The 23,223-nt window shown below is 49.6% G+C and overlaps 1 protein-coding gene and 1 non-coding gene across 2 annotated transcripts in view; one reads left to right on the top strand and one right to left on the bottom strand.

Annotated features, from left to right (window-relative positions):
• The window catches only part of EPHB2 (EPH receptor B2), a 211,737-nt gene that overhangs the window by 76,951 nt on the left and 111,563 nt on the right, over positions 1 to 23,223 (top strand). The window contains exons 2-3 of the mRNA XM_049774666.1: positions 1,866 to 1,930; positions 4,680 to 5,364. Coding sequence (XP_049630623.1) covers positions 1,866 to 1,930; positions 4,680 to 5,364 — 750 coding nt within the window. The remainder of the gene's footprint in view (positions 1 to 1,865; positions 1,931 to 4,679; positions 5,365 to 23,223) is intronic.
• On the bottom strand, positions 21,977 to 22,083 carry LOC126013061 (U6 spliceosomal RNA). The gene has a single exon (XR_007497395.1). It is a non-coding gene; the product is annotated as a U6 spliceosomal RNA (small nuclear RNA).

Raw genomic sequence — 23,223 nt, 5'->3', positions numbered from 1 at the left:
ACAGGAATGTTCTGTCTGATACAGCGAATATAGGCCTAAACCTATGTTTTAACTGCAAAATTAGGGAGTCGTCTTATATGCCCAGTCGTCTTATACGCCGGCAAATACGGTATTTACCATTTTCATATTCAAGGTACCTGCTTAGTGCCTGCTGTAGTGAAGGAATCGGGATATTTTTGTTGAGTGAATGTTTGAAGGAGCCAATTTATATCTATGCAATGCATTGCAGTTGAATTCAACGAATGTTTTTGAAGCACCATGGCAAAGAAAGGTTAAAGGGGCAAGGAGTCCTAAGCCTGATCAATGGGTGAAAGGTCCTGTGGGTTTTATTCATTACTCACTATATGGCTTCTTCTCTCTAGCAGTTGGAATTAGAGGGGACAAGTGGATCCAAGTGTCTTGAGCTCCCACAGGGGAGCTCACTGACAGTTCCTCCTAGCTTTTGTTCACCCATCCATGCCCAGTGCCTCTAGTAGGGGCATAGTTGGCCAAACCCTAGGGAGTTGGGGCCCAACATGGAGATACCATGGAAATGCCAGGTTCTTAGAGAAGGAGTGATAGTATCCTTGACCTGAGTATGAACCAGAAGGTAGAGGTGGGGTAGCATGGGACTCAGCTAGGATGGAACTGTTAGATCTCTAGTAACCCCATTCTAGCTTTTGAATTATTTTTGTTTTTGGGTGACTCCTGGCACTGCTCCCAAATGGGATGCTAAGGATCAAACCCAGGTTGGCTATGTGTAAGGCAAATGTCCTATCTGCTGTACTATTACTCTGGTCCAGCTTTTGACATTTTAATGCAAGCCTAAAAGCATGTAGACACCTGAAGTAAACATCAATTTTTGAGGCTGTTTTATAGAGATGGTTCAATAGGCTGAGCATACATTTTGCATGCAAGAAACTCAGGTTCAATCCCTGGCACTGCATGGTTCCCTAAGTGTTGTATTAATTAAATTAATATCAGTCCTTGATGGTGGTGGATGGATGGTGAGGCCTTTCTCGGCTCGGCACAACTCCTGCTGCTCCTACGGCAGGTCTGTAGGTGTCTGGGTGACAACAATGAAATGACCCACAGGCAGTCAGTAGAAGTCAGGAGACATACAGCTTTATTATAAGGCCTTAACCACCATGAGTGGCCTCTAAGCTAAACAGCCCCTGCATTCTTGCTGTCTCTCATCTCTCTATCCTGCATCTTCCTTCCTGAATCTCCCTCTGATGCTGAATCTCTCCCTTACCCCTCCCCCAAGCAACCCCTTAAATTACCAACCAGACCACTGGTCTTACAGGTAAGATCAGCATTTTGCTTTGGGAGGGGTAACACCTAAGCACTTCTGGACTGGACCCTGAGCAGTGAGCACTGCCAAGTGTGACTCAAAACCAAACAAAAGTCTAAATTTTCTGGTGGATTCTGAAACTCCTGCAGGACACCTTGGTAAAGCCTCTTTTCTGATAGTAATAGAAAGGGTGGTGTCTAGGTTGGTGGGACATATTTGGCCCAGAGAATGTATATTATGGATAATGAGATTGGAGTTAGACCTTAAGGTTGTAACCTCAAGGGATGGAATCAAATGATGGGCCAGAATGTGGGAATAGGTGGGTTATATACTGAAAGCAGGAGCTCTAGAGCATTTGCCTTGCACACAACTGACCTGGGAATGACTCGGGTTCGACTCCCAGTACTTCATATGGTCCCCCGAGCTTGCCAGGAGTGATTTCTGAGCGAAGAGCCAGGCATAACCTCTGAGTGCTGCTGGGTGTGGCCCCAAAACCAAAACAAAAAACAAAAAGTAGGAGCTAAAAGACCAGAGAGGTGGAGTTATTAGTAGGACTTTAGGCAGGCTGACAGTGACTCTGCTTCTCCCACAGAAACGCTGATGGATTCTACCACTGCCACTGCAGAGCTGGGCTGGATGGTGCATCCTCCATCAGGGGTGAGTAAGTGATCACAAACCCTGCCTGGTCCCCCAGGACACCTTAAGTTCTGAAGGCCTTGGGTGCACCCTTCCATTCCATTTGCCCTCTTCAGATCTCAGGACCATGCCTCTCATTGCCCACCAACCTGACTCCCCAACCATCGAAGGAGCACTGGTTACCATAAGAACATGAGTTTTTAATATCATGATAAAAGGGTGAGTCTGAGAAGTAGGAACCCTCATTTTATAGCTATGAGATGTGAAATACTGTTTCCTCATTTTTGTTGTTGTTTTGGCCCACACTCAGCAGTGCTTAGGAGCTACTCCTGGCTCTAAGCTGAGGATTAGTTCTTGGAAGAATGTGGGGGACCATATGGGATGCCAGGGAATTGAACCCAGATCAGCTGCATGCAAAGCAAGTGCCCACCTGCTATATTATTGCTCTGGCTTGAATGGTTCAGTTATTTATGGAAGGGGGCTATGTGTATGTGTATTCAAAACTGACCACCACATGCTCTGAGCGCCCTCTCTCAGCCTCCCTCTGTTGGGGCTGGCAGTCTGAACCCAGATGTACTGGCCATGACCTCTGAGGCAGTCAGTTTACACCTTTGTCAGATTCCTCTCTCCCTATAGCAGCCCACCTGGCACTTGAGTACTGGGCATGGGGTCAGGAGGTCCATCTCACCTGCCAGTTGTTTTGGAGCCAGTGGCATGACTAGTCTCAACTTCTGTTTCTTTAACACCCCATCATCCTCCCAGGATGCTGATAGGCTATTCTGCAGAGCACTGACAGGGTAGGGCTCCCAATAGCCAGCAACTGTCATAGCTGTCACCATTGTCACTGTCATCATCATCAGCTCTAATGTCATTTCCTTATCCCACTGGGTCTGGGGGACTGCTCTGGGCTCACAGAGCCCATCCCTCCCCTTCTCCCCATCCCAACTCCTCTGCTGGGACTCAGCTGCTGCCCCAGGGGGCTGAATACCACCCTCCACCCCTAGGCCTTTGCTCTCAATAGGCAGGGCTTCAGGGTCAGGCCTCTTTCTGTGGCTTTCTTGTCACCAATTTTCCATCTGCAAAGGCGAAGGCAAAGGCTGCTGGGCGCACAGCCCCACCCTGCCAGTAATGAGGCCAGGCTGGGCTGCAGGGCCCCTGGACGCAATTATTTGGGGTGTTTAGGCTGCAGGGCCTCCGCATGTTAATTAGAGAGAGGAGAAAGGCAGAGTGCTCTAATTAAGTGCTCTAATTAAGTTCTGAAGAAGAGCAGTGATTGTAACAGGGGGCTGACTTTGTCACATGGTGCCACCAAAAAGAGAAAGAAAAAAAATAAGGCAATGCAATATAGGGAGCTTAAGAGTGGCCATAGGAGAGGCTGGGCTTATGGACTATAGCACTGCTCTGTCCTATACTCTGGACTCAGAGAACTGGAGAGAGCAAAAGGACAAGCATCAATCCCTGGAGGGTAATGCATCTCCAGTCCCTGGACTCCCTTCACAGCCACATGTGGACTTGTGGGTAACTTATCTGAAGTCACACTTAAGTTAACAGAGCTAGACTGAGCCCCAAGATTTGTGGGGCACCATTGGCACCTCATGTTTCTAGGCAGCATGGAAGGGTCTGAATGTATGAGCATGTCAAGGAGCCTCCCTTCTCTGAACTCTGCTCCCTTGTCTATAAAATGGCAATAAGCATGCATCCCATATGGGAGCCCATGACAAATAACTGAGGGCCCAGCACAGCTCCCAGGCTGGCATAGGTGGACAGGTGTGCTTTGCTGTTAGACATGGAACCTAAGGTGTCACCTGTGCCAGCAGGGAAGTATACCATAGCTGAGCCAACTCCCTAGCCCTTTTTACATTGAGCCTAGAAGTCATCCAGCACCCGAGGCGACTGAGGAAATAGGAAACATGGAATGCTGCCTGAGCACCTCTCCAGGTTTCTGGGATCACTATACCCAAAGACCTGAGGAGTGAATGAAAACCCAGGCAGCCCAAGAGAGATCCTACTGCAAGGGTTCCAGAAGATGGGCAGAGAAAATGAGATGGTCTGAGAGGAGAGTACAGGAAAGTGAGCAAAGGCCCAGTAGGTTGAACAAAGTTAATCTGAGTAGAAACTACCTGGCCCTTCTGCCCTTCTATACACTTACATATTCTGCCCAGCAGAAAGTATGGAAATGCCCTGGAGATGCCATCTTTGCCCTTTCGAGTTCAGAGCAGAATGTCTGTCAGGTAGTGGCACTGTGTCTTCATGGTGGGGCATGAGGGGTGGGATGACCCTTCCAGAGAAGGGCAGGAGCCCCCATTAGGCACTGTGCTACCTGAAAGCTTCCCAAACATTCAGCACAGAGGGTTTCCTTTGGGCCTTCCTAGATTATTGCCTGAGGGAGACAACTCTCTGGAGCAGGAGTCTATGTCTTCTAATAAATTAGGGCACCCTGAAGAAGGGTCACCTTTCCCATAGAGACTAGGGGAATGCCAAGGGTAGGACAGAAGGTCCCTCACAGTCCAGGGAATTCTTTAGGACCAAGGCTTACCTCCCTCTTAGACTAGGAATATTATCTATAGAGGGCTTTTATCTGCTGTCAGGTGAGACTACTTTAAGATCAAGCTTGTGCCTCCCCTGTCAGATAAGGACATTCCTAATGTCAGGGTTCCCATCTACTCCCATTAATTGGGAGGATATCTTGCCATCTGTATCTCCCTTCATAGATGGGGTGTTCCCGTGGCTGCACCCTTGTTCCCCCACCTGACTAACATTTTGCCCACAGTGGGAAGAGGTGAGCGGCTACGATGAGAACATGAACACAATTCGCACGTACCAGGTATGCAACGTGTTTGAATCCAGCCAAAACAACTGGCTTCGGACCAAATTCATCCGGCGCCGCGGCGCCCACCGCATCCACGTGGAGATGAAGTTCTCGGTGCGTGATTGCAGCAGCATCCCCAACGTGCCAGGGTCCTGCAAGGAAACTTTCAATCTCTACTACTATGAAGCCGATTTTGACTCGGCCACCAAGACCTTTCCCAACTGGATGGAGAACCCCTGGGTGAAAGTGGACACCATTGCAGCTGACGAGAGCTTCTCGCAGGTGGACTTGGGTGGCCGGGTCATGAAGATCAACACTGAGGTGCGAAGCTTTGGGCCCGTGTCTCGCAGCGGCTTCTACCTGGCTTTCCAGGACTATGGAGGCTGCATGTCTCTCATCGCCGTGCGTGTCTTCTACCGCAAGTGCCCTCGTGTCATCCAGAATGGTGCTGTATTCCAAGAGACACTGTCAGGGGCGGAGAGCACATCCCTGGTGGCTGCCCGTGGCAGCTGCATCGCCAATGCTGAGGAAGTGGACGTGCCCATCAAACTCTACTGCAATGGGGATGGCGAGTGGTTAGTGCCCATCGGGCGCTGCATGTGCAAAGCAGGCTTTGAGGCTGTGGAGAATGGCACCATCTGCCGAGGTAAGGTCCATGGTAGGACAGGTGTTCTGATCAAGAATGAAGACTTGGGTCTGGCAATTGGGGCTGCTGAGGCCTGCAGGGTGGAGTGACCATGAGATGCTTGCTCCATCTTCAGTTTCTGAATCTACAGTCCTGGTTCCACTGTTGAGCAAGAAGATTGGGGGTTGAGGAGGAAGTGGCTTTTTGTTTTGGAGACCATACCTGGCAGTTCCAGGGCTTACTTCTAGCTTTGTACTCAGGGGTCATTCTTCGAGGATTTTTATCAGTTTCTGGGGTGGTCAAGTGAACATGTAAGGCAGGTAAGTCCTACCCACTGTATTAATTCTCCAGCCCACTCCAGCACAGGCATTCAAACAGCACTTCTTGAATGGGTGTCTTGTATTTGCACTCTGGGAATGCTATCGTTCTCTCCGTGGGGGTGGGCATGAGTGTTTCCTGTTTTAATTGCTCTGTGAAGATGAATGAGGGCGAGTGGTACTTGGTGTCTTATTTTACAAAAGAGGTCTCGTTTCCTTTTTAAGGAAATGTGTCATCACAGCCGACTTGAGATCCTGGTTACTGCTTTCAGTCAGTGTGGGACAGGCTATGAGATGACCAAACAAGGAAATTCTTTCTTTATCAATGCTGAGAGACCCTGGAGGGTCAGCTTTGGGTTCTTTTGGGAGACAGGTCGATAGAGGGGTCCATAATTGAAATGCTGGGATCACCAGAGCGGAAGGAAGCCCAGGATGCGGCAGATTAAATACTGCTGCTTTATGTCTTTCATCAAGAGGGGGTGTAAATTCAACCCACATGCCAAAGGAGAGAGATACATGGGGAACAAGGCAATGGTGGTGGTGGTGGGGTTGATGGGGTCACTAAGCCATGGTCAATGGATGAGTGGAGATTGTCTGATATGGGTGGTTTTTCCAAGTTAGAGGCATAGGGTGCATCCAAATCTGACTCCCTTCCATCCCCTTTCCTGCATCCCTTCCCCATCTACAGCCTTCTGGAGGCTCAGCTCAGCTCAGGTCCTTCCTGGTTATGAGTACTAAAAGCTGGATAGGATGTGCTCAGGGAACTGGAAGGACATCAGCTTATGCTGGGCCTGAAACACAGAGGAAGGATGACCCCAGCTTTCAGCAGGGCCCAGAGCACATTCCTGTCTTCCAGTACCTCTCACCATCTCTTTCAATGCAGATTCATAGGCCTGACCCAGCCTCCCCAAGGCCTCTTCTGTGACTCTGAGATGAAGTGTAGAACCAGATTCTCAATCCAAGGGCCCTGAGGCTTCTGTGTCAGCAGAGCATGAGCTCATTTGGGAGATGTGCCAATGAGGCCTGGGCCAATTCTATCAGGACTTGCTGGCCAAACCATGGCCACTGCCACTCTGGAGAGCACTCACAGGAAATAGGAGGGTGTGCCTTGAAAAGACACATTTAGTTCTAAAATATAACTAGATATTTGATAGGGAGGTACAGGCATTACTTTGTTAATACAAATTAGAGGAAATAGGCTGGTACTAAGTCTTCCTGGCAGACAGGGAGCTGGTGGTGATGGCCATCCTCAGAGATGAGGGTGGGATGGGATGGGGGTAGGAGCTTACAGAGGGCTGGGGGCTCTAGATGCAGAGTGGTTTGCAAAAGTAAGGTAAAGCCCATTCAGTCTGGTCCAGAGATAGTACAACAGGCAGGATGCTTGCTTTGCATGTGACCAAGCTGAATTTGAAATCTGCATGTCAGGAGTGATCTCTGAGCACAGAGCAAAGAGTAAGCCCTGAACAGTACTGAGTGTGGCCCCCAAACAAAACACTCAATCTGACTGACGTCCTGGGGTGCTTATTACATGTGAGGTGTAGCGAGAGGGGAGGAGCATCATGTGAAGAGACCCCAGCTACTCATCATGGATTTCTCCTGTGGGCTGTTGAGCCTTCGTCTATCTTCTACTTTCTGCAAGCCAGGCTTGGGGACATGGTTGTGAATAAGGGGTTCATATTCATTATCCTCTCCATTTTTACTTGAGGAGTGCTGGATGGAGTAGAGAGGATGATGGGTGGTTTGGAGGGTTAGAAGTCGGTCATATCTTTATTGTTTGAGGGATATACATAGAGGCTCTTGGAGGGTAGTGTTTGGTGAGACAAGCCCCATAGGGAGCATTGGGTGGGTGTCATTGTGCATCATTAGTACCTGCACAGTCATGCCAAAGCCATGGGGGACATACCTTGGCCTCATCACAGAGCTCTGTCACCTTCATGCCTGGCTCCTGCCCTCTTCTGGCTGCGCCACCCAGCCCCCAGGACTGACCTTTAGCAGTCTGCAGGGGTGGGAGGAGGTTAGCCCTGAAACGTCTGTATCAATTATTTACACCCAATCCCTGAATCTGTTTCCTTAAGTCTTTCCTGATGTTTTTGCATTTCATTGTCAAGTTGCTCCTGCCTCAGTTTCCCCATGGATCCCCTCAGTCTCTCTGTGCCTCCACCCATAGAGAGACCACAGCTTAACCACCATGGGGCCCTGCCTTCCTCCCTTCCAAGGAAAGTCACTTAATAATGAATCTGGAGGCATAGCCATGGTACACATGATCCCATAGGCCATAATGGGATTCTTGGTATTTAGCTTGGACAGGCAGAGGGGCTGTGAGCCAGTGGGAAGGGTGCAGGGTTGCACGTACTTAAAGATCTGCTGGCTCCAACTCAGAGCCCTGCTCCCAGCTGCTGGGTTTCTCCCTGCCTCTTCTCAGCCCTGCCCTGCCCTACCAGGCAGCTCCCAGGCTTGCTCTTCTTCCCACCCACGCCCTCTCTTTGGCCCTGAGACCTGATGTGGAGCCCCAGCTCTGACTCTCACTTGCTATGTGAGGACCGTCTTCCAGCTTTTGTTTTCTCATTGGTAAAACAGAAAAGCAGTGTAAGTGAGCAAAGGTCTAGAGAAAGCCTCAGAGCAATGTGAATAAGAACTCAAACATTGCCTCTTCTTTTTTGATCTATAGCCCTTTGGTTTTCCTGATAATTTTTTCTCTTTTATTTTGGTAGGAATGGGCACCTCTGCATATCATAAAAGCAATGCAGTTATTTACAGACTCTTGAGAAACCACTGATTGGCAAAAGGGAGAAAATTAGTCATCCAGAGATAGCCACTGATAACAGACTGTTCTAGGCATATTCACACCTATTGATTTTTTTAAAGGAAAGATGAATTCCTGCTAAAACCACAAGAGGATGTTAGGCTTACTAATATTTTGTAAGCATTACCCCCCCCCCCCCGACTTCCCATTGAGTTTGATCTACAATAGCCTGTAGGGAGGTGTACTGAAGTGTTAAAGTCTATGGGCTAGCCAGACCATAGTCCACTGTACCTGCCTATCCTCAGCATGGGCCTCACATCTCACACAAATACTTGCAGAGCTTCTTGGTCCCACTGTCCTTTGGCACTGCTGCTGTATTTGCATAGGACATGTGTCCAGACGTGGAATTGTAGGGTCAACTAGTACATATTGTTGTTTTTCCTAAGTGCTTTTGCCACCCATGTACTGCAAGACTGCCCTGCAAAAAAGACTGAGCCAAGGTTCCCTCTTGCTGCTGACTTTCCAGATTGCCTCTTTCCCCTCATACTCACCAGCACAGGCTGTTATGCCTGCAGCTTTATTTTGTTTCTCTCTTAGAATCTAATGTTTCCTCACTCAAGAAAGAGAGGAAGCCAAAGGAACCTCTGGCCTTCAGAGTTAAATCATACCATATCCCCAACCCCTTGGGCCAGCCTTCTCCCCACAGGGCTGGCCCCTTGGCCCCATGTGTCTGGTGAGTTTGTGGGGGTGGGAATCGGTCAGTTTGTCTCAAAGAGGTGAGGGAGGGAGTTGGCAGAGCCTGTGGTGGCTGGGGAAAGGGTGTGAGGGTTGGAATGCTGGCTGGGAGAAGCGGTGTAGACCCCCCCCTATAGAAAGTACCGCTGCTTCTCTTCAGGGGCTGGGTGGAGACATGCAGCTGGGGAGTGGGGTGGTGGAATGGTGATCATCATCTCCTCTAGGCCTCCAAGCTCAGGTCAGGACTGAGACCACACAGGCCCATCTTTGAGGAGGGGGGATTGGCCAGGGACCCCAGCCAAGTCAAGCTGCTCAATCTTTGCTCTTAAAAGTTGGAATCACCCCCACCCTTTTCTGGATGCTTTCAACATAACTATTCTTTTTCATAGCTATTATCCATCTGTCCTTTGGTCTACCTGCCCATCTATCTCTTCATCTAGCCACACTGTCACAAGACATTAGAAAGTCAGCTTCTGGTTTACTTTGTGTGATTTGTTGTTATTGTTGTTTTGTTTGGGAGCTATATTGAATGATGCTAGGGGTTGGCTTTTCCTGGATTAGAATTTTTTTTTTGTTTTTTCGGGCCACACCCTTTTGATACTCAGGGGTTACTCTTGGCTAAGTGCTCAGAAATCACCCCTGGCTTGGGGGGACCATATGAGACGCCGGGGGATTGAACCACGGTCCTTCCTTGGCTAGCGCTTGCAAGGCAGACACCTTACCTCTAGCAGGGGTCCTCAAACTTTTTAAACAGGGGGCCAGTTCACTGTCCTTTAGACTGTTGGAGGGCCAGATTATAGTAAAAACAAAAATTACGAACAAATTTCTATGCACACTGCATATATCTTATTTAGAAGTGAAGAAACAAAATGGGAATAAATACAATATGTGGCCCGCGGGCCGTAGTTTGAAGACCCCTGCTCTAGCGCCATCTCACCGACCCCTGGATTAGAATTCCTTTTTTTTTTTTTTTTTTTTTTTTTTTTGGTTTTTGGGCCACACCCGGTAACGCTCAGGGGTTACTCCTGGCTATGCGCTCAGAAGTCGCTCCTGGCTTGGGGGACCATGTGGGACGCCGGGGGATCGAACCGCGGTCCGTCTCCTAGGCTAGCGCAGGTAAGGCAGGCACCTTACCTCCAGCGCCACCGCCCGGCCCCTGGATTAGAATTCTTAATTAAGGGACTGTGCAATGCTGCGATTGCACCCTGGGCTCCTATATGCAAAGCATTTGAGTTTTCTGTCTAACCTCAGCATCTGAGTGTTTATGCTTCTTAGAGAGATCTGATAATATTTTCATAGATGAACAGGAAACTAATACATGTTGTTTAGCACTGCAAATAGTGGGCTAGATGTGGGGGGCTACAGAGATGTTGAAAGCTCATCTCAGCCTGCAGTAGATAGCTCCTAGACAGCCTTCAGCCATATGGAGGAGTTGGGAGATATAGAGTCAGGAAGGCTTCTTGGTGGAGGATCCATTTCCTCAGAGTTTTAAAGAATGGGAGAACCAAGGGCAAGAATTAGCCCAGAAAAAAAATGATTAGAAATTATTATATTTTCTCTTAAGATATGGTTTAATATTTCTGGGGCTCCAAATGGCTATGAGGCAGATGCCATCTGGATCTGGGGAGGCTTGGTAAGGGACCAAGCAGGGGGAAAGGGAGCTCTGACTCCCCAGAGCTGTGATCTGATTCTTCAGGCTCTCATACCTTCCTGTAGCTTCTATTCATCTGATCAGCTCTGTTTCAAAAATGATAAAAAAATTTTAAAAAAAGGCGGAGCTGCCGAGACACCTGGAATACTGCCTCAAGGTATACGGCCAGAATTACCCAACTTTCTGCAACATGCTGGAACAACTCATTGCCCAGTGGCTGTGTCTACCCTGCCCATATTCCAGATTCCTGAGGAAGCCCTGAGATGGTAGAATGGGGAGAGTGTGTGACAAATAAAAGGCTGAGGGGCTTATAGTGAGGTGGGCTCACCCAGGTGGTAGCTGGGTCTGGAAGAAAGAGGACTTCAATGGCTAGGGGATGGGGTGGATGGTACTCATCCCCAGGCAATGGCAAAGGGATCTTCCTCTCTTACTGAAGGGTGCAAGGCCTTGGAAAGAATGCCTCCAAGTATCTGGCCAGAGAGGATACCTCTATTGCTACTCAACAGTGACTGAAGACTATCTTCTTTTTTTTTGTTTTTTCGGGCCACACCCATTTGATGCTCAGGGGTTACTCCTGGCTAAGTGCTCAGAAATTGCCTCTGGCTTGGGGGGGACCATATGGGACACCGGGGGATCGAACCACGGTCGCGATCTTTCCTTGGCTAGCACTTGCAAGGCAGACACCTTACCTCTAGCGCCACCTTGCCGGCCCCGATCTTCTGTTTCTTCCCACATTGTCCCCCATTAAACAGATCAGGGCCACCATCACAGCACTCTGGAGTACAGAAAGACTGGGCCTCTGCTTCACTTCCTCCTGCTACTTGGAGGTAACAGGATTCTTCATCCAGTGATCACAGTATGAAAAACCCTCTGGGACCATGCTATGCCTCCCTCAGGGCTCACTGACTGTTTGAAATCAGTTTCACCAAAGAGGAAACTAAAGTTTAGATTCAGTAATTAGTTTGTGGAAGGTGCCACCCTAGGAAGGGACAGGATTAGAACCCAGAGCTCCTATGTGTCCCCGCTTCCCTAGGACCCTGCAGCCTCTGGTGAAAGGGTTGGACAGCATCCAGAACACTCAGAGGTCCATAAACAGTTGGGGATTCATGCCCCCGCCACTGCCCTTTCATCTGGCTGGGCTCAGGGGTCTGTTGAGAGAGGCCCCGTTTATTGAGAAAGTTTATGCATTTAACAATTTAAGCCTTTCTAAGCCTGTGGTACAACTGGATTTGGGAGCCGTTAACAATTCTGTGTGGTTAAGAGATTTTCATTGCTCTGCGGCAGCTGGCTCAAACCCCACAGGCCTCACGATGGCCTCCGCCCCACCCTGTGGGGTGTGTGTGTGTGTGTGTGTGTGTGTGTGTGTGTGTGTGTGTGTGTGTGTGTGTGTGTACCATGTCCCAGAGGGCCTTTGTCAGGAGCTGCCAGGCTGACATTTCTCCCACCTCCCCTGCACCAAGTCTCCTGGTACAGGCTTTGATCTGAGAGGAGCAACTGAGGGCCAGAAAGGTGAAGGAAGTTGACTAAGGTCACATAGATAAGAGGCTTGAATTGAGACCTGCTGGAAAATTCTGAGTCCTTCCTCTGATCCACTGGAAACCCAAGCTCTGAGATCTGGGTGTCTGGTAGCACAGAAGGGTAGGCTGACCTAGCTACCTTTGTCTACTTACCTGGTGCACTGCTGAGCTGAACTGTGCTCCACCCACCTCAAGTCCTTCATACTCTCCCAAATTCTTCTTTTCTGCCATGGCTTGGAGGGTAAAATGCCATTTGTAATTATAATGTCTCACATATGTACAGTTATTTATTTACTTACACCCTGCCTTGTTCCCGGAAAGATTAGAGGTGGCTTTTGTGTAGCATTTGATCTCACCCTCTGGCATACTTTGATCTGAATGGTGTAATCACATGATTGAGGAAAAGCCAAGGTCATTATCCCCATTTTAGAGGCAAGAAAAACTGGAGGAGGGCACATTGGCCAGAGAGATCGTATGATAGTACAATGGGTAGGATGTTTGCCTTGCACACAACCAACCCAAGTTTGACCCCCTATATGGCCCCCAGATCACCATAGGTGATCCCTGAGCACAAAAGCCAAGAGTAAGCCCTGAACACAAGTGTGACCCAACATTCAAAAAAAATTGTTTTTTAATATAGAGGACATGGTGTAGTCAAAGAGATAGTACAGTGGGTAAGCCACTTGCTTTGCAGGTAGCTGACCCAGGTTTGTTCCAGGAAGCCATAAGTTCCCCCCAAACTCTATTAGGAATGATCTCTATCAAGAATAGTTGCAGAGCCAGGAGTAAATCCTGAGCACCCCTGGTATAACTAACTATCTAAATAAATAAATAAATAAATAAGAAAACATTTTTAGGACATGGTTTTTCCAGGGTCACATAAAACTTTGGGGTCAGAGCCAGGACTAGAATCCAGTTTTCCTAGGATGTTTCCTGGTTCCAGTAACTTGTCCATCCAACCAACCATCTAGCCAATAGGCCAGGAGCAGGCTGCACCTGCTTCATTTTGAAGGCTGCTTCACCTTCATTTTGGTCCATTGACAATCCATATGCTTTCTTTGTCTTGTCCTTGATCTATCACCAGCCTCATGGTTACCCAAGGCAGATAAATTGACTCACCTAGCATCCCAGTTCTCAAATATAGGGAATACCCAGCTTCCTGTACCCCCTCCCCAGACATCACTTGGAACCAAACTGGAGCCCTGATAGGTGACATATTGGTTCTGTACCACCACTATGTGCCAGGCCTCACATCCTTTCCCAAGTTCGCAAGTCCCCTAGAACTGGAGTAGAGGTGTTACTTCTCTCTTCTCAAAGAATAATCAGATCTGAGAGGTTAAATAATTGGCCACATTGCACATGGATGGTGGAGCCAGAAATGAAAGCCAGACCTGTCTTCACACCAGAGTGTTTGCAAGTGTCTCATCATCAGCCCAATGCATTCACACTCATCACACTTGTTGTCAACAACCCTCATAAGTAAGGAGGGTACTTGGCCAGAGAGATAGTAAAGCACATCAGGCACTTGCCTTGCACATAGCCAACCTGGGTTCCATCTTGAACACTAGCAGGCACATGTGGTCCCTGTGTAGAGAGCCATGAGTTAGCTTTGCATACTGCTGGGTGTGGCCCAGCATGCAACCCCCTCATCACCAAAGAGCTGTGTATTACCCCCTTCTTCAGATTAGGAAGTCAAGACTTAGCTCTTCATTGGGCTGCCCAGAAGCAGGGGATAGACTGAGGCTAGCTGGAAAGAGTGGTCCAGTGGGAATTGGAACTGGGTTTCTGACTGGTATGATTCTAATGTCTAGGCACCCACCTTCCCATGCAGCCCCTGCTGCTCTGTCCTCTCCTGGATCCCTTTTGAATCCCCCTGGCACCAGCACTAAACTGAACTGCCAGAACCAAGGCCCACAGGGTTCTGTCACCAGTGCCCAGTTCAGCCCCCTTCCCCATGTCCTGCTGTGTCTCTGCCCTCCCTGTGATCCTATTCTCCTCTCACCTCTCTTCTTTGCAGGGGCTGGTGCGGAGTCCTCAGCCCCCCTCTTCCCACTCTCCCTCTCTCTGGTGATTCTGTCCAGGCCCAGAGCTTCAGGCGCCCTCTCTGGGCATCTCTCCAGCCGGGCCTCTTCTCTCAAGTCCATCTCACATACCCGGCTGTCACCTGGACTTCTCCACTCAGTGTGCTCCCAGCTCCTAGAGCCTGCTCTACCCAGAGCTCCCTCTGACCAGTCTCTAAAGTGATGAGATGCCTACTGAAGGTTGGAGGATGCTGGAGTGACAGGGAAGGGGGTAGCCTGGGGTGCAGTTGGGGTACACTTCTCTTTGTTGACTTAAAGACAGATTTTCAGAGGGGCACAGAGTCCTTTTCTCCTGAAAGGAGATTCTAATAAATTTAGAAATCTCTACTCTAAAACTAATCATGCTGTGCCTCTGCTCCACTGAGAACTGCCCCCACTCCTCATTCTACAAAGATAAAAAATGAACATCCAAAAGAACTCTCAAGTCTATACCCCTCTTTTTCTCTGCTGTCTTTCTTTTTGGGGGGGGGGCACACCCATTTGATGCTCAGGGGTAACTCCTGGCTAAGCGCTCAGAAATTGCCCCTGGCTTGGGGGGACCATATGGGATGCTGGGGGATTGAACCACGGTCTTGGCTAGCGCTTGCAAGGCAGACACCTTACCTCTAGTGCCACCTCGCCGGCCCCTCTGCTGTCTTTCTACTCCTTGTCCCTTCTACTGCCAATGCACTCACCGCCTTTCTTGACCATTTCTTCTACCTAAAATGTTCTTCCACTACTATCTGCACTGATTGGTCTCTCACCTCCTTCCCTTGCCCAGAAGTCAACTTCTCCAGGTTTCCTGCTCCCCTCCTTTTAAAAGGAAGACAAGTGTATGTACTGTATGCATGCACACACATGCACACTTACATATATGCATACACATGCTCTCTGCAAGTGCTTGCATAAAGACTAGTCCACTTCTAGCTGATTTCCTTTCACTGTCACCCCATACCTCCATGTATATTCCCATGGCAATTTCTTGCCTATTCTCTACCCCAGGGAGTGTAGGATCCTGGGACAGTTGTGCTCCTGCCCACTCTATTCTTGCCAGTGTCTTGGGATATGCTTAGTGTATAAAAGCTGCCAAGAACAGGGCCAGAGCGATAGCACAGTGAGTAGAGCATTTATCTTGCATGCAGCAGACCTGGATTTTAATCCCCAGCATCTATATAGTCTCCTGAACCCACCAGGAATAATTTCTGAGTGCAGAGCCGAGAGTAACTCCTGAATGCAGCTGGGTGTGGCTCAAAAAATAAATAAATAAAATGGTGCCAAAAATCATTTGTTGTGGAGCCTGGCTCAGCCAATTCACTGAATTCTGCCACCCCAATGTGAGTGAGGAGACTGGTAAAGGCCCTTAGAAGAGTGGTGTGTCAGCTTGTGGCTAAGAGAGATGTTTCTTATTCTCCATACTTGGCATTTCTGCTAATTCGGTCCATTCGTCTTGGAGCCCCAAGAGAGGCTTTCCGTCTTACTCATGTTCTCACGTTGACACATGGAACTTGAGCCCCTGCTCCTGGGCCTGCACTAGCCTCACCATGGCAGGATTCCCAACAGGTGGTCCTAGATCAGAGATGTGGAGGACCTGTGTCCTTACCCAGAGCCTGGTCAGCCACGCACACATAGCTTGAGGAGGGGAGATGCCTACAACCACCTCCTGTTCCCTTCCTCAGATCCACCTGCAGCCCACTTATTCCTCAGACCCTTTGTTTGGTCTTTGACTTTGCAGGCACACCCTATGGGCCCAGGGGGCTACTCTGGGCTCAGTTCTCAACAGTGCTCAGGGCACCATGCTCTGCCAGGGACTGAATTCAGGGCCTCACACATGCAAAGTAACTGTTCTACCACTGAGCCACATACTAGTTCAGATCTAGCCATGGGTGGCCCCTATCAGGTCTTTTTATTTTTTATTTTTTTAAGTTTTTCTCAGGGGCTGGAGAGATAGCAGAGCAGGTAGGATACTTGCCTTATGCACGGCTGACTTTATTTGGATTCCCAGCACCCCCATTCCCCTGAGCACAGAGCCAGGAGTAAGCCCTGAGTACTTTCCAGGTGTGGCCCAAAAACAACCCCCCCAAAAAGATTTTTGCTCACATTTGATTTGATTTGATTTTTTTTCTTTCATCATCTTTGTTTCCTTCCTTTGTTATTGATGTTACTGCAATGATCAGGTAGCACCCAGACACTGTGGTACTGATGGGGTCACCATGTGGTGCTGTGTTTCCTGACATTGCACTCCAATAGTTGTGATGTAGCACAAGCTGCCCGGGGGCTCACTCTGGTTGCAGCTCACACATATTCACCAAGGCCCACCTGTCCTAGCATGCACACATCTTTTATTAATTTTAGTTGGAATGTTTATGTTTATCTGTGATAATTCCCCTTTGTAGGGCAGAGGGAGTGTCTGGTTATCATGTTCAGCACTGGGGATCACAGGTTACAGAGCTACCCAGCCTGAAACAGCAGAATGGCTGGGATCATATGTAGCATCACTGGGTTCTTGAACTATGATCATATATGTGCAAGGCTATTCTTCAGTATCTGTCTTTTCACATTTATTTATTATGGATCTAGCAATGCTTAGCCTGTCAGTATGGGTCTCAGGGTTTGGTGCCCAAGGGTCCTGTGGTGCCTGGAATCAGACTCAGGGTCTTGCTTGTACTAGGCATATGTTCTACCACTTGCCCTCTCTCCATATTCTCAGGCCCTTTCTCTGCATCTCTTTCTCCCTGTGGCTGAAAGGGGCCAGCAGTCCCAGACTCATACAGTTAGAGAACACTCTAGAATAAAAGGAGCTCAGAAGACAGAAGGATGGGGAAGGAAGAAGATTCTCCTGTGCACAGTCTGGACATCAGCCCCATGCTCTGGCAGAACTAGAGAGCAGGGCATGGATATGTATCCAAGGGCCTGGGGCCAGGTGGCTGGCAATCTGTTCTTGGTTTTAAGCAAGAATGGGCACACAGCAAGTGCCTAATAAGTGCTGTGGATAGCACCTTTTGGGGTGTTTTTGTAATAATACCCAACCAGACAAGAAGTTTTATTGCACAGCTCTGACACCCTCAGCCAGGGTCTGCAGGTCCAGATGTGGGATCTGCTCTCTGCCCCGGACCCTTGCCAAACATCCCTACCCCCAGTATCAATAGCGTAGAATACCAGCCTTTGACACAGCCTCTGAAAGGCCAGTCAGTAGCTATGACCATCTGCAAACATGAGACTCATGACCCCACATTGCCTGCCCCACCCCAGCCTGGAGCCGGAGGCTAAACAAAGCAGCTATGATCCAGTCACTGGTCTTGGCTCCCACATTTACTACCTGTTTGATTCTAGGCTAGTGACTCACTTCCTAAAGCCTTGATCACCTTATCTCTAGAGTAGATATAATCTCCTGGAAAGGATGCAGGGAAAGTTGTGAGCACTTAAAAAAATGATGAAAGGCGGGCCGGAGAGATAGCATGGAGGTAGAGCATTTGCCTTACAATGCTCTGATGGTGGTTCGAATCCTGGCACCCATATGGTCCCCCAAGCCTGCCAGGGGTGATTTCTGAGCGTAAAGCCAGGAGTAACCCCTGAGCACTGCAGGATGTGACCCCAAAACAAACCAAGCGCGGGTTTGTCTGTCTGAATGCTTACAGATGTCACTCTGCAGATGAGGAAACTGAGGCTCAGAGAGAAAACTCTAGGCCACGTGGCAAGTAATAACTCATGCTGTCCAATGGATCCCAGAAGCAATCTGAGCTCTTTCTAGCCTGTGTCCCCAGAAAATCCTGGGCCCACTGTGGAAGGAATGTGCCTTATGTTACCCCAACTCCTTCCAAGAAACCCAACTCCAGTTCCCTCCCAAGCACACACCACCATCTGATTAGCCACATTTTAAATACCTAAGAGTGGTCGCTGGCCTTTTCGGCTGCCTGGGCGGGCTATGCAGCTTTAGGAGCTTCATATTCGTTTCCTTGACAACCCTGGCCAGGGAGGCCCTCCCCCACACCCTGCTGTCAGAGCTGTCTGTCTAGGCTAGCTCCCTAGAGGCTCAGGAAGGATGGGCAAGCGTGCGCTGTGGGATCTATGCAGAGCATCCATGGCAGGGCTGTGCAGGTGTGTGCTTTACCACACCACATGTGCGCATGTGTACCAGTGAGTGTGTTTGTATGTGTGTGCTGACCACACTAGGCATGTGTCAGTGCTTGTATGCTGGTCACACTAGCCATGTGCCAGCTTATGTGCGTGCCGATCATACTAAGCATGTGTCAGTCTGTGTGTCTACCAGGATCACTAGGAATGTGTGTTGGCCACACTAAACGTGTGACTGTGTGTACAAGTTCCAGCCACATTGTGTGTGCATGCATATGTATATCTGGCCTTCGGGAGTCATCATGCTTATCTACAGCCACACTATCCCTGCCATCCTATGGATGTTTTCTGGGAACATCTCTGTGCCTAACCTTCAGGTCACTGGGATCTGCAGTAAGTCAGATCATTCCTGCCGTTCTCGTGTGTGTGTGTGTGTGTGTGTGTGTGTGTGTGTGTGTGTGTGTGTGTGTGTGTGCAGGCTCAGGCGTGTGCTCCATCAGTCAGCGAGTATATGCAGAGGAGCCTGGGGGTCACTACATAGAAGCATGTCTAGGCTTGTGTGTGTCTGGCTCCCTTAGTTGTGTGTGTAACATACATGTCCACTTGAAAAATGGAACTGTGTGATCATGTGTGTGCACACACTGGATTAACAGAAAACATGTGACACTCGCATGCCTGCATGCACACACCTTCTGGGAGCCATTGATTTTCTGTCGTTAAAAGTTCCCTTTGAGGTCCCCTTCATGTCTCTGACTCCAGCCAGTGTCTCAGGCTTCAGCAGCTTTCTTTTGAAGCAAATAGGACCCTGTGTCTGCACAGCTGCACCCTCCTAGCCTGCTGGATTGGTCTAGAAATCTTTCCACGCCCTCTGCTTATCATAAGCAGGAAAGTATGTGGGCCCTGGCGGGGCACAGTGAGAGAACCAGGCTCGAGGTGTTTCCTCTCACCTTTGTCTAGATGCTGTGTTCATGTAGCACTTTTGCCTTCTTCCCAGGACAGATGCCCTTGTCTGCACAGAACCCTGAGAGGCCAGTGGTAGCTAGCCTGTGGAGTGGTGGTGACATTTCTAGAAGGGACACCCTGTGTACCATGAGCCCTGGTACCTGCCCACTGCTCCCTGGACTTTACCTACATCTCTTGTATCACTCATCCAGTCACTCCCTCTGCTGTTGTCCTTGTTCCACAAAGAAACTGAGGCTGAATAGCTGAAAGGTCTAACCTGGAAGACAGTAGGTGCCCAGCTAGGCACTGCACATAGATTTCAGGGGGTCCCCTAAGCCTTCTTGCAAATGTATCTGCATTCTTTCTTGAGCTAGAAATTGAAAGAATGAAGAAGCAAGGTCTGAACCCAGGGGGCGTAGGCCAGGTGACTTAGGAGCCTGGGTGCCCAGTGAGCAGAAGAGGGACAGCACCCAGGAATGTAGGCTTCTGTCTCTTCCACAAGCTCTGTGCTCCCTGCCCCGTCCCATCATGGGGGTGCCCCCTCCCCCTGCTGTTGTCTTTGTGGCCCAGAAAGAATGCTTCTCTTTATCTCCTGGACACCCCTTCCCTTTGATTCTCCTCTCCCCAGCATTTCTGCTGACCTCTGCGTGTTGGGAATCCAATTAGAGGCGCGGACAGAGAGAGTGACAGGCGCTCGAATCCCGCCCCAGCCCCTCCAAGCACGCCTGCTGGAGCCTCAGCAGCCAGCCTTCTTGTCATGCCGGGCCCTGCGCTGGGCTTTGTGGGGATTAGCTGCTGGGGGTGGGGGCTCTTCTCTGCAGATGGGACCAGAAGTGATGCAGGTGAATGTCACATCCCAGTGGAGAGTGGAGGAGGGGGCCGCCTGCTCAGCACAGAATTCAGCATCTAGCTTGGAATGGGGCAGGAGCCAAACTGGCCTTGATGCAGAGGGGACCATTTTGGCCTATATGGGGTTAAGGAGAGGTTGGGTGACCTCTGTGCTCCAATTGGGTATTTGGTTTCTCAGTTGAGGCTCAGAGAGTCAAAGCCTGGTGTCTGGACCTGCCTAGTATGAGCCCAGTATGGTGGCCACCAGTTTGTGCCCAGACCAGCATTGGGCTTCATGTTGAGTCTGGGGACAGAGAGGCATCTGATGTGCTCTCAGCTTTGGAGAGAGGGAGACAGCCTGAGACACAGAGTGCATGTATGAAGCAGGGAACTGAGGCTCTGAGGATTGACAGAGCAAAATGGGAGGTGGGAATGGGCCCACATTCATTATAGTAGTCCCAGATAGCTTGCTAGGGGAAGAGGCTTTTCTTGGAGACCTGGAGAATAAACTTTAAGAGGGCTTAGAGACTCTATCCCACCCCCAGCTTCATTCCACGTCCTCTGGGACTGGGCAGGGCAGACCCACCTCCCACCTGACACCCCACAGCACTACACAGCTGTGGCTGCCTCCAGGGTCTGTAGAAATGGCCTTGTTAGATATTCATCCTCTTCAGCACGAGTGGCTAGGGAGAGGAGTTAGAGAACAGAGAGAAGCCCAGGAGAACCAGTAATGTTCTAGTATGTGCCCTGCCTGTCCCAGCCCCAGAGGTCAGGAATGATTTGAACCTTTGGAGCAAAAATGGCTTAAAGCACATACAGAGGCTGAGATCAGTGGCAGGGTTTGCCCAGACTCACAAGCATGTTTGTTTACAGAACCAGCTTGGAAACTCAGTATCTTTAGATGCCTCCTGCCCAGCACAGGACCTGCCCATAGTGGTAAAGGAGAGTGGATGGACAGAGGGAAGGAGGGAGGGAAGGAGGGGCAAAATCAATCAATTTGTCCTTTCTCAGTGCCCTTTAAAAATAAACAAGTCTGCACCACCCTTGTCCTGCCAGAGAAGGTGTATTAAATATGAATTAGATTTTTAGCTTCCGTTCTCCCGAATACACAATGGGAAGGGTTTTTGGCCCCAAGGAAGCAAGAAAAGATTTTCTTTCTGCCTCCCTCACCTGCCTGAGCCAGGAAACACTGTTACACATCCTACAGTATCCTGATCCTACTCACACCCATCCACACCCACCCATCATTGCTGGTGCACTCCACAGCCCCTGCCAGAGACCTCCCCCATGCCATTTTCTCCAGGCCCACTTCCTCACCGGACCTCCACCTTGTCTTCATACCTCAGTCCATCCCCACATTATTCCTACCTCTTTACCTCATCCCCACTTTCTCACCCCAACCCCTCTCTTTTCTTCACCTCCTTTTGCTGTCCCCTCCCCATCCCTCTCTGAGATGGGAACTTCCAGGTAGAGGCCCTGAGGTCTGCTGGGCCCTGCTCTCGAATTCTCTGAACTTGATATCTCCTCCCGCTTCTCACCTGCTTCTTCCTTCTTTCTCCTCCTGGATTTTATCTTTTACTCCCCTCATCTCTTACCTGGCCCTCCATCTGACATCCCTTTTTGCTGCCCCCTGAATATCCTCTCAACTGCTCTGTTACATTTTCATTCACTCCCCTGTCTCCCGACCTTCATACTTTCCCACCTTCTTCCCAGGAGGTCACTCACCCAGATGTACCAGGGACCCGGATTGTTTGTTGTTGTTGTTTTTTTTAAATATAGAACACTTCACAAATTTGCATGTCATCCTTGGGAAGGGGCCGTGCTAATCTTCTCTGTATCGTTCCAATTTTAGTATATGTGCTGCCAAAGCAAGCACTGTTTTTAAATTTTATTTTATTTTTGACCTCGATGAGTTGTGAGCAGAGAATGAAGCTTCCCTCCTCAACCCAGATACTCTGGAGGCACCAGAGACCTCAAGCAACTGTGCCCTTATCTCTGAGAGTGAGTCAGGGGTGCTCACAGCCCAGTGTTCCCCACTCCTCCTGCTAATTTGCTGCCCACAAAATGACTGAGCAGCTATGCCCAGAGCAGATGCCCTCACCTCTGCACCTCTGTTTTCTCATCTGTGAAAGGGGGGCCACGAGAGTCTGCTGGAACCCCATGCTGGACCAGAAAAAAAGTTGTTTTGAGGGTGTTCTGAGAGGACTCACAGCATAGGAAGGAGAAAAGTGGGGGACTTCACACCCTTTGGAGCTGAGAACAGAGCCTATTTCCAGGGGCCAGTAAGTGAGGCCAACAAGAGGCCATGCATTGTGGTTCTGAGGACCACATCCCTCCTCTTTATTGGGTCTTTATTGATGGGTCTTCTCCCCATCCCTCCTCTTTATTGATGATGGTGCTATTGCAGTAGCCTGGTCCTGCAGACACATGCTGGGGTTACCCCTATTGCCACGCAGCCAGAACCAGAACTGTAGATCAAGCAGAGCTTCCAGGACACCCCTCACCCCAGCATGCATGGCTCGAGGGATTGAACTTACAATCTCCTGTTTGCTGCCGAGCCACCTCAGCTCTTGAAGGTCTTCATGAGACTGGGGCTGGGACCTCAGCAAGAGCTATGGTGGGCATCAGCCTAAAACTCACAGCTGAAAGGCGACTAAGTAGAAGGCATCCGTCCATATCCATCACCTTCCTCTCCTTCCTGGTAAGGTTAGAAAGGGCCAGGTCTGCATCCCTTATCCACCCCATGCAGGCCTGGATTGAACCACCCCACTGTCTCATTGGTCACATCTGTCCTTCATCTCTATCCCAGAGGACCTGACCCATGGATTCTAAGAGGGTTTCAGGCCAGGGATTCTGTGTTCTGGGAGTGCTGGTGTCCTGGGAGCACCGATTTTCTCCTTTGGGGGCTTCCAGTGTTTCCTAATCTCCTATCATGCCCTCCAGGTGCCACTTCCAGGCCACCTCTGCTCACTGTCCGAGAAGCTCAGCCCTAGGACAGTGGTATCCTCTACTCCCT

This window comes from Suncus etruscus, chromosome 6, assembly GCF_024139225.1.
Source record: "Suncus etruscus isolate mSunEtr1 chromosome 6, mSunEtr1.pri.cur, whole genome shotgun sequence".
In the NCBI taxonomy this organism is placed as follows: Eukaryota; Metazoa; Chordata; class Mammalia; order Eulipotyphla; family Soricidae; genus Suncus; species Suncus etruscus.
Note: the sequence above shows the minus strand (reverse complement) of the source record. Positions and strands in the feature narration are given on the sequence as shown.